Source organism: Urocitellus parryii, chromosome 10 (assembly GCF_045843805.1).
Source record: "Urocitellus parryii isolate mUroPar1 chromosome 10, mUroPar1.hap1, whole genome shotgun sequence".
Taxonomy (NCBI): domain Eukaryota; kingdom Metazoa; phylum Chordata; class Mammalia; order Rodentia; family Sciuridae; genus Urocitellus; species Urocitellus parryii.
Genome location: NC_135540.1, coordinates 121,514,025 through 121,526,124, shown reverse-complemented (window position 1 = coordinate 121,526,124; position 12,100 = coordinate 121,514,025). Strand labels below are relative to the sequence as shown.

The 12,100-nt window shown below is 33.5% G+C and overlaps 1 protein-coding gene across 4 annotated transcripts in view; it reads left to right on the top strand.

Moving 5' to 3' along the window:
- Pcdh7 (protocadherin 7) overlaps positions 1 to 11,908 on the top strand; it is a 393,493-nt gene extending 381,585 nt beyond the window's left edge. For 3 of the 4 annotated variants that reach the window (XM_077803526.1, XM_026386807.2, XM_026386801.2), the window contains exon 3: positions 7,620 to 11,908. In XM_077803526.1, coding sequence (XP_077659652.1) covers positions 7,620 to 7,996 — 377 coding nt within the window. In that variant the 3' untranslated portion in view covers positions 7,997 to 11,908. The remainder of the gene's footprint in view (positions 1 to 7,619) is intronic. The other variant, XM_026386816.2, reaches the window with a different exon arrangement.
- The last annotated feature ends 192 nt before the right edge of the window (positions 11,909 to 12,100 follow it).

Here is a 12,100-nt window from a genome sequence, read left to right as displayed (position 1 = left end):
CTTCTTGCAATATTTTCAATTGCTCTTTAACCGCGCTCATCCTAAGGAATAAAATAAGTTGCTGATGCTTTCAAACATGTTTAAACATTTGAAATATTGTCTTGGTGGGTCAGTACCAATTGGAGCACTCCGAGGTGAGGAAAACCTTGTATTTAGAGGAAAATAATTTCAAAAACTTTATATGGGAGCCTTCTCTATGAACTTCTTAATTAAATGTGCTTACATTTCCAAAGATGTTAGTTCACAGTTTTATGTTTACACTAATATTGGTCAGTTTGTAATCCATGATATAGAGACATAAAAGACACAAAAGAAATAGAATGCATTACTCCCAGAATTACATCTATGTTTTGGAGCAGTTTATTTATTGAAGATAACATAATAACTCTATGATCATCATTTTAGTGATTTATTACCACATTACCTCCCCAAACATAAAAACAAGCAAACATAACTTAGTGGCTACAAACAACAAAGATCTATTTCCTCTTACATTTTTTTGTGGATTAGCTTCTTGGTTCTCCTGATAGTTTTGTCTATTCTGCTCAATGGTGCAGTCACCTGGAGAGCTACCTCATGTAGAACTTGCAGAGGTAGGTGGGACAGCCAGGGCTCCTTGTCATGTGGTATTTCATCCAAATGGTGTTCATCTTCAGAGAGGCGAGAGACTATGCTTTCTGTCAGGATGGTGATCCCAGCGTTTCAAAGTAAAAGCACAAGATTCTAGTCTTGTTGAGAGATAGGTTAGAAACAGCACAGCATTATCTCTGCCACATTCTTGTTGTCTAAGCAAGGCCTGGCATCAAAGAATGTGAAGTAGAATGTCCATTTGATGGGAGAAACAGTAATGGCTGAAGGTGTGTGTCTAAGGATATTACAGAAATTTCTGGTCCTATTTCACAACTTAAAACAAGCATGTAAATACCTAATGGAATCTCAGTAGATTTTTGTTTAATTGTTTTTGATGTGAATGGTGCATTGCATTTCAGGTAATTTTTCTGCTTTTCCTGTTTTACCTAGTTTTTCAATCTCTCAGTCTTCAAAAAATTTACTGCTCATTTTTGACATATCTTTAAAATGATCCTTCTCCTTATGCTGCCCATTTTTTAGGTAATATTTGATAGCAGACCAGCAACACAACATACCATGGGAAAGTTTCCAGTGAGTTTATTAAATGATAAGAATGTTTTTTTTTAGACTGTAAAGATAACTTCAAACAATAAATGATTTGCATTTGAGTTTTGATAGCAACTGAATAAATATTTGATAAACTCCTAAAACAGGATTTTGAGGATGCCTCATGTAGAGTACCTAGAATATGGTGGCCAACAGGCTTTCCTAAATAAATGGTAGCTCTGCTGTATTTCAGATGCTATCAACATGACTCCATTAGCACTACTGGGAAAGTAATAAAAATATATGTTATTTTAATTGAAAATTGGTATTAATTCACAATAAGTTACCTGAGACCTTTGGGGTAAAAATTTAAAATTCTTCACATGTGAGAAAAGGTAATATAATATTATCTTCAATAAGATAATAAGACAATAAGATGCCATGTATGCTATATACTAAAGATCTAAAATAGTCTAAGATCAAGCCCTTAATTGAATCCACTATTTCAATAATAAGACATATAAATACAAATTGTGTAAGATACAGATGAAAATAGTCTTATAGTAGTTCAGCTAAGTTTTGTTGTGAAGTTACATGCACACAAACACAAGAAACATGATTTTCTGTGCTTTCTTGAGGACTGAATTTGGATTAGGGATTATGTACCATAGCTAATATTAATTGAGAGCTGCCTGTGCAGAATTAATACTGAGTATATTACATCTATTAATATATTTAATTTTACCAGTAATTCTAATAAGCTTGTTCATTCTTAGATGAGGAAACTTAAAATGACTAACTTCTTCACAATCACAAAACTAGGAAAACAAAGTAAGGCTTTGAATCTACGTTACTTTAGTTCTGAGTCTATTCTTCGCTTAAGCAATTCCCATTTAATTACTAGAAGGCTGAAGAGAGAGTATATTATATGTATATGAATACATATGCTTAAATCTGTTCAGATATATAACCTACTATTTACTGAATGCCTGCACTGCATCAGAGACCAGATTGTGTTCCACATATATTAATTAACTCTTTTATCCCACAATAAATGGGAGAATAGGTATTATTTTATACATAAGAACAACTTGAAGCTCAGAGATATAACAAAAGTCCTGCATTTCTTAAGTGATTGAGCCTAGAATTAAACTCAGTTGTGTCAGTTTTCCAAATATGCTCTTTTTGGATGCTCACTGTTTTTGAAGAAAATGCTCAGGAGTGATGCTCAAACCTGAAATGAGATTTTAGGAATAGAGTCCTGAGACTCTCTTTTAATTGGACCAGGAATAGTGATGCTGTAGTAAATTACAGCACACTCTAGGAACCCCAACACACTGTAGATTTTGTGTGACACTTACAGAACTGTACATTTTATCTTGTTCCAAAAAGACTGTTCCAATGTATGTTCAGGGCATTGGTCACATGTGTGAGTCAGTGATTCCCACCTCAACTGTTATCTGTTGTGCTTTTTCCTACTAGTCTTTATGAATTCCTAAACAGGCAAATAGTAGGGCCCTTCAATTATTGACATAAAAAAGCCAAGTTCAACTTAGTGTCCATTCTTTGGATGTTTTCTCCTCAACTCTAACTTTATTGATTATAATAATTTTCATAAGAAAAACTTGTAGCTAACATTTAATTACTTCTCCTTTCATGCAAGGCCAAAATAAATAATTTTCTGAAAGCTATTTAAAAATAAAGCACTTGATTTAATTATTTGAGTGATAGAGATGTTTTCATTGGGATTAATGAAAATAAAAGTATAAAATATAAAATACATAATATATAAAACTGTTTGTTGGAAAAGTTGCCACTTATCTCTCATCTTTTTAAATTTATCCATTTATAAGACCTTTTTATACTCTACTCAACTCCATTAGGCTTTAAGGTGTTTCTAGAAAACAAGTTTTTGTCTGTCCAGAAGTTAAAAGGTTTAAGAAGAAAAACAAGTACTTTAAAATTAAAGGAGGAATGGTGCTTATTTTTTTCCTCTTAAAAAAAAGACTATCACAGATTTTAATGTACATAATGTTGTTGAGTAATGTGAAGAATGGACTGGTGCTTGATTTTAATGAAAAATTAAAGGGATGGTATGAATATCTGGGAAGTCTCAATGTTGAATAGCAATTTATCTCATTTGGTCTACAAATTAAGTAATTTGTAAACAAATTAACAAAGTACATAGCTTTAGGCATCTGAACTTTAAGGAACAACAACAAAAACTCGTTGAGAACATATTAAAACTAATTGCAAGATGGTCCTGCTTTCTCTTAGTAAATGGAAGATCTTTGTATCTTCAGCCCATGTCAAGGACCTGGATTAGGAGTTGCCAGGTTTGCCAGAATGCATTACTCAGCATAATGCAAGTCCTGTCCAGTGCACTGCTGTCTGCAGGAGTCTTAACAATCCACTGTGCTGTCTTGTAAGAACGATGCCTGTGATGGTTTCTGAACAGTGTAGGAGAGCTTCTGGAAATATCAGCTCCATAAATCTGGGCTCTTCTTGTTATTTCTAATGATGCTACATATTATCTGTGGTCATTTATTGTTGGCATCATTATAGCAGCATCTAGAGGCATCTGTGCACCACCTACATATCCTGCCTGACTAGTAAGAACAAAAACTTCCTTTTAGGGCGAAAACGTGACTCTTGAATTGGTATATAATTTTCTCTATCTTAGGATATTTATAGTTTTAAGAAGGTTAAACCATTCTTTTTAGTAGGCAGTAAAATTTGTGACTGTGGTTTCTCTTTTCTGTGCTGCTCAGTTATTTTTCCCCCTTTCTTTAGGGACTGTAGCTTTTTCTTATTGGTATGGGTAGCAGTAATTGACCTCTAAATAACTCAGCTGTTATATTTTAGAAAGAAGCAATATCGTGTAATGGGAAAACATTAAAGTGGTAGTCAAAGCACTTATCCTTTGGCCTCAGATCTCCCATGGGTTTGACCTCTCATGGCTTCCATAGTCCTTGTTATTTGATTGAGCTGATAAGTAAAAAGGGTGAAGTATGGGACAGTACTTCTTATGTTGTAAATTATTCTAGGATTATTTTATGTTATGATGGCTTACAATTGTGCTTTTTGGAGTGAACTTAGGTTTATGTCTAAGAAAGAACTTGAACTCTCCAAAATGATGCCATGATTCTAGTAAGTAGCATAATTAATTCAAAATGGAAACCTGTACAAGTAAAAGGTTGGCAGGAACAGGATCTTATGGGCACCATTTCTGTTTCTAATCTTTTCAGTTTAATATGATTGAGTGAGGGAAAGAATAGAAAAACAAACAACAACAGAAGAAAACTAAAAATAACTGACTTTATTGTGGAAAATGTGTATAGAGGATACTATTATATTTCCATATAGAACATTCTATGTTTATATTTCTTTGATCCATTCCAACTAACATGATCTCCATTTTCATTCAGGTCAAAATTAAAGGGAATGGTATTAAACCAAAGAATGAAATAATTAGATATCATAAAACACATTCTTTCATGAAAGACTAAGAAGTTACTAGATGTAGAAGATCTGGCTCTATAATGAAATCCCAAAGAGGAGATTTTAAAATTATATCTTTTATGGAATATGAAGAATAATATTTGGTGATTCTTGAAGACCCTGCAATTTTTATGTTTTAAGATTTTATAATATATGCCTACAAAATTAAGATAATAAAATATGTAAACACAAAAAATATTATTCCATTCATGCCTTCCCTTACTTAATAAATTGCATCATAATACAAATTGCATTTGTTAATCATTGGCATTTCTTTTGAAGATTCATTTTAGTCATCTAGATTGGAAGTTTTGATTGCTCTTGATGATTCTCTTATAGCCTTTCTTGATTATTTTCTAAATTTGATGACAAACTCTGCAACATGTCTCAGCCAATTAGGCTTGTCAACTTTCAGTGTGGTCTCCAATCAAGTGTTTGACTTTGGAAATGACAGGACATCCTTATTAAAAGTCATGCCTCTTGGATAGAGATGTGGCAGCTCACATGTGGATAATGGCACAAAGACAAGCAGCCTTTCATTAAAAGTGATAAAAGGAAATCAATTTTAGCAGGAAACACTCCAGACTATGAAGACCAAGAGAAAAGATTATCAAGCATCTCACTTAGAGTTGATTGGAAATTGAATCAATCTAAATGAGCATGATTTCTTAGGAATTAAAGGTGGTTGATATACATGAGTTAAACAAAAGTTAGGAAAAGATTTTAAGCATCAATATAATTTTACAAGCTGTTTGTAAATGCATATCAAACCAAGAGAAAACAAGTGCAATTAATTTCAAACTAAAAATAGAAATTAATCCCCGAAAAACAGCTACCTGTGTAATCCACTGTGTAGCTGACACATCATATGAGACATAAAGAAACTTACAGAAATGATTTGAGACAATTCTGGGTCATTTCTGAAGGGAATGACAATTTCATTCATGAAGATTTTTTTCCTACTTCAGTAGCTAAATTTCTGATTATTTTTATGTGTCCTTGATAAGCACTATCATAATAGGAAAATAAAAAGTTTGAATTTGTTAAAAAGCTGAAGATAAAAGGAAATGTTTAGAGTAAAAAAGTAGATCTGATCTTACATTTTTTGTATACACACACACACACACACACACACACACATTTTTTTTTTCCTGTTCAAAACATTTAGGTCAGCTTCAAACACAGTATCCCATGATAGAACATATTCCCAAAGAATTTGCTGTTTGCTCATTTAAACCACCTAGATTACAAAAAAAATCATAAAATTTATCAATAGTTTGATTTTTTAATGTTTCTAAAATACATATCTGAGAGATGCAGCAAAGGGAATTCAGAATTAAAATAAGAATAGTATGATTTTTTCTTTTGATGATAAAATTAAGAGGATTTGCTCATTTAGCAGTCAAATAGCAGCATGTGTGACTTAAAAAAATAATTGCCTTTGCATTTTACATTTAAGAAAGTGTAAATTAATTCTAAATTTCCCATGAACACCACTGTCATTTCCTTCTGACCTCTCAGCACTTGGCATAAAAATCTCAGGCTAGTGTGGTTCAAAAATCAATGGGCTGACAAATGTCCATATTTCTGTTACCCATCACAGAAGAAAAAAAATGATAGGTATTATTGTAGAGCCTTGATTTTAAATATTTAGCAGAGTAGAACTTCAAAAATGCTTTATATAATGTTAAAATAGAGGACATAATATGGGTACAAAAATGCAAAAGGTACAAATCTATTGAGATTTAAATAATCCTCTTCTCTCCTATCTGAACCCTATTCACCCAGGCTTAGGCAAACGCAAGTCACTGTGAATTTATTTCAGAGGTCAAAATTTGTCTGTTTTAAAGTCCCACATCTTGCAATAAATTGATATCATATGACATACATTGGAGTATATCTTGTATGTGGTGATAATCTGTAAATTGAATTAAATCCAACAAGTTATTCTCTTAGAATCTGTTGAGGTAGAGTAGGTTTTTCTCTCCCTCACTCTTTCTCAAAGAAAAATATTCTATAAAAAGATCTTTAGTGTAAAGAAAATGTGTAACTATTTTCCAGAGACATACACATATCATGATTTTACTTATTCATACAGTTTCTTTATGACTGCCACCTTTAATCTTCATCCTTAAGAACTCTCTAGAAAAGATTTAGCTTTTTAGAAATAGAATATATTTCTTATTCCCTTGGGTGACACCATTAATTAGGAATATATGCTATTTCATCAACTGTTTAGGAACTTACCTACATTTACATGATACATTACATTCAGATAATATTTCCATTCATCAAACACACTGACAAAGGTACTTCTATGTAACTTCAGGGAATTATCCTAAGGTACACATAAGGTCATTTTGACATGGGGAAGGGGAATTGTGTCCAGGGTGGGGAAGGTGGTGTATTGCTACTGTGCTCATATGTATAACCTGCTTGTATTTTGTATTATACTTCTAACCACATAATGTGCTGTCAATTTTGGTTCAACTTCTCAGTCACCCTTATGTCTCAGAATGTATTTTAAATATAAGGTTTTGCAGATTTGCATTCTATGAATAATGTAAAAGCAAGAAGAAATCCAATTGGCAAAAGCATACCATTTCTGAAATAATTTATAGATGTGGAAAATTATCTATTTGGATTTAATAATTTCTCTAGTGAATGTAGAACAAAATTGTATCCATAGAAATATACTCATCTACTGAGCACTATTTTCTTAAATATCTGTATGACCCTATCTTGCACCAAGTACATATATGTTTCTTCTATATACTTAAGTTTATCATTTGGTCTATTCTCTCCTATAATATTTGTTTTTGCAAGACCTTATCTTTAATATATAAGAAATAAAATGTTTTACAGAATAAGCTGCAGGGTATTGGAAAATGGGAAATAAGTTTGCAAGGCCTTACCCCTGCCCCCCAGGACAGTTTTGTATAGGAGGGGAAAGTTGGTTGAGGAATGTCTCACACTAACAGCTGCTTCTGCTTGGGTTTCAGATTCAAGGCCTCTTCCAGATGTAGCCCTGACTGGAAAATGCACTCGAGAGTGTGATGAGTACGGCCACTCAGATTCCTGCTGGATGCCTGTCCGCACTTCTCCAGAGAGGAAGAAGAGCCAACCCAAACTCTCCACTTTCATGCCGGTCGATGAACGAGGGAGCCAGGAAAAACTGGCTAATGGCGAGGCCGCCATCATGGGTGACCGCAACAGAAACCTCCTGAACAAAAAGTTGACCTCGTCCTATGAGACCTTCAGTGCAGCCAGTTTCAGCAGAAATGAGGAAGCCAACCCTGAGGATATTCCCCTGACAAAAACAGGGGAATATAAGCCATCTCCTGTCAATACTCTCACTAGAAGAGAAGTGTACCTGTAGGCTATCAAGGAGCAACAGCAAAGTGCTTTTCATGTATGAGAAGGAGAATGAGGGGCAAAAAACCTTACAAAGCAAAACCATTTAATCACAAAGAGGGGGCTACCAAAGAGACAAAGCTTTGCCTGCCACTTCTGCCTCCAGATCAGGCCTTTAGCGATACCGTTAGCCTGATTACAATGTACAATGTAGACTCCATCCTTGTTACTTGCATGTCTAACCCTCTCACTGGTCCCCAACACCCACTTTCTCTTCCCCACTCCCTTCCAAAAAGAAAAAAAAAGAGAAAAAAAAAAAGATGGTTGCAAGTTCCTTTCATGGTAACAAGCCTGATCAGCAGAACACAACACACTCTCATTATCCCTAAGCAGAAGCATGATTTTAGTCACTTTGATTTTGTTCGAGTGTCATCCGGCTAGTTAAAAAAAAAAGCAGAAGGTAAATTATATTCAGAAATACCCTCAATATGGTTTATCAATATCAAAGGCAATCCTTTGAAAGTGATAACAACCCTCTAAAGATACAGTCCTCACAAAGGTGGACTCTCCTCAAATGCATTCCGGGAAGATCACAGCTTTACTATCCTAGCAAAGACTAAGAGCAAAACAACACTGAAGGGGGATTGCAGTCCCAAACTGGCATTATGTTGTTATTTTCAGGTCAAGAGCATCAACTTCAGTTCCATACATTCACTCAAGATTCTCACACAATCTTGATTACATATATCAATTACACTAATTATTACTTGTAAAAAATATTTTTTTTTCAGAACAGGACCATAATTATCAACTAACTTGAACAATTTTGTCATTATGAGGCCAAAGATCATATGGCAGATCAGGGAAATCATGAAGTTGATTTAGTCTTGGCGTGGAAATCCATTAAACAACAAAAGCAACGGAACCCATACACAAACAGAAATACTCAAATACTAGTTTAGTTTATATGTCTCTATGCCCAGAAAACATCTTACTTCTTTTAAAATGGATTTATTTGAAAGCTCAGAAAATGAGAAAAAATGAGAGATATTTTGTTACTGTAATAGTCAACATGTTGAGGTTCAAGTTTAATTTCAGATAGTATTATCAGGGAAGATTGCACTTTTTAAAGTCATAATTATGGGTAGTCAGGTAAAGAAAGAAAGATACATTGGTGTATGGTCTAAGTAGTTAAGTCCACTGGTATCCTTTTAGAATCCCAGCTCTGCTTGCTGGTTTTATTGCTCACATTTAAAACAACAATTGCATTTGCATCTGTTCAGTAGCACTTGCAAAATTAAGTGCACTAATTTTGAATTCTGCACAATGTAGAAATATTTTAAGACTCACAGCATTGAAATACGGTGACAAGTTAATTGATTTTGTCACTAATGTGATTTGACCAGTATTTAATATATATCTTAAATGAATCTATACTGAACATGAAAGAAATGAGTTCTGGACAGTGACATTTCTCACAGTTTATACATCTTAAAGTTGGAAAATATGGAGTTTTGTCAGTGCCACACAAAGAAGCAGAATATGCAGATATTTAGCCATTTGCTGTACACAAGATGATATAAAAACTTTAAAATTGAGCTGGGACATTCAGATGAAAGTGACAATCCATGGACAGAATAGGGGATGACAGGTAAAGAGAGCAAATGTTCTCATCACTGAATGTGTGTAACCTGGTTAAGGCATAACTTTGATGGCTCTCTAGCAAACTGTAGACACAGAGTAGCTTTGAGTAGTTTCATGCTTTGCAGAATTTCTTAGACTACAAGGTGAAGAAGCAGCCTGGAGTATAGGTTGATAATTCACCATAGGTCATCAAAATACTTACTAGAAAACCACTTCTCTGTTTGGTGGGATACTCTTTTGGAAACATTTCCTTATGCTCTTTCTTAAATGGAGTTTTCTTTTGATGTTAGTTTGTGTAAAATAGGTAGGATGAAAAATGATAGGTAATTGAAGCAAAAACATTGGACTAAAATATCAGTAATTGAACATGTTTATGTTTGATTATTATTTACACTATGGAAAGATGCAATTCTAGTACTTTGTTAGGAAACTGCATTAAAGCAGTTCTGCCTTGTATAATCTGTAAGTACCTATTAAGACAAAATACTTCTAAAGATACTTATGAAATGTATACATATTTTTCTTGCACGTTACAAAGGAAATAATTGCATAACACAGATGTTCAGCGAACATTTTTTAATGTGTTTTTTTTTTTGTTTGTTTGTTTCTTTCTTTCACAAGACACTTGAAACCACTTAGGTAGCTCATTTCACTCTATCTTAAAACCCTTCTATGGTCTATGAAGCTAATACGGGTCATGCTGGACCTTCAAATTAATTGGCTCCACCTTTCCCAATGATGTTTGCACCACATTCAGGACAGTCATGTCATTGTCATTTAACTCGTGAACCTCTCTTTAGAACTAAAATGAGTGTGAAAGAATAAAATTCAGTGTACTGTAAGTATTCGCAGTAATTCTAGTAGAATTAGCTATCATAACATGTTTATTATATAATGAGCTGGCATGACACAGAAATATATTTTGTGTTTGTATGACTTTTATTTTGAATAGGTTAAATCTGGTGCCACTCCATATATAGAGTGCTTTTGAAAAAAAATCAATAAAAAGAAACAAAAAAATAAATGAGTGAATGCAAAATAAGCAACTGTGCCTTTTATACCTGTTGTTATGGTAAAAAAACGGTTGTTGGGTTTGGACAATGAGGGGAAATGGGCTATTCCCAACTTTTTGATCCTGTATATTTATCCATGTTTATTTTCTGAAAATAATAAATAATATATTAAAAATTTGCCTTCTGACAAACTCAGATAATAGACCAGTCTTAAATATTGTGCATTCATAAAATGAAATTCAGGCATTACTATGGGCTGCATAAACTCACTGGAAGAAAGCATTTATTTTACAAGTAACACAAAGACATATTAGTAGAGGTGAAATCAGTCTATTTTGTAAGATAAAATATTGATTTAGAATTTTTATTCTTTTTTCTGTTTGTTTTTTTTTCAGCTGCTTCTTCATTTGGTTGTACAGTATATAAACAATACTTTTTTTCTGTACACAAGAATTTCAAGTGAACTTTTTTGCATGCATTACACACTTGGACACATTTATAAATTGAGTAACTATATAAATTTATGTGTATTAAAACATCTGTAGCACCAATCTAAAAATCGACTGCTCTTTCTGATTCTCCAGACATCATTTCTGTACATTTTTTGACTGGCCTGCTGCCTGAGTTTCAGAAAACAAGGGAGGCATTATTTTTATGGGAGGAGGAACTAAGATGATACTAAGGACATCTGTCTGAAAGGCTACCCTGGGAAGCTGTCTTATAGGAAAATAAAATAACACACAGACCAGAGAAGCTGCCAAGAATCCAACAGCCATCCTAAAGCAGTTGTGAAAAATCTGAAGACTTAAGTCACTTTAGGTATATTATATCAGCAATCCATAATGTGTCCTTAAGAGAAAAAAAAAAAGAAATGAAGCTTATCAGGAAGATAATAATGCTTGTTAGTCATGACCCAAGTGGAGGTTTATAAAACATCCAGAGGAGGCATCATTTTCTCAGCTACCTAGGGTTACTTTCAGACAACTTTTCCGACATTTTAAAGCACTTGCATTCAGTGTGGTACGATCTGTTTGTAATGTTGATCATTGACTATTGTTCTGCTACTTGGATGTTGATAGTGAAGCAGAGAACAATTTATCATCATTTATTATGAGTCACTATGCACGAAACTATGCTAAACATGACGAAATGTATTAAACACTCGTCCAACTATTTATGAATTCTTTACATAATTTAATTTGCTTTTGTACAGTTTTATGTAAATAAATTGCTTGTCATTTTTGTCTCTGCAAATTAAAATATAACATGGTCAAATGGTTTCACACTTGTAAGTGTACTTCTCTGTTGACAGGTAATATGGTTTTGATTGGAAGAGAAGTGAATGGGTGAACGTACCAGTTTGACTTAAGATGGTTTGCTTTCTTCTAAATGAAGATAGAGCAAGAAGATAATGTAGCTGTAATCATTGATTTGGGGGACACTGTGAATAACTGTCACATTACTTGCTTGAT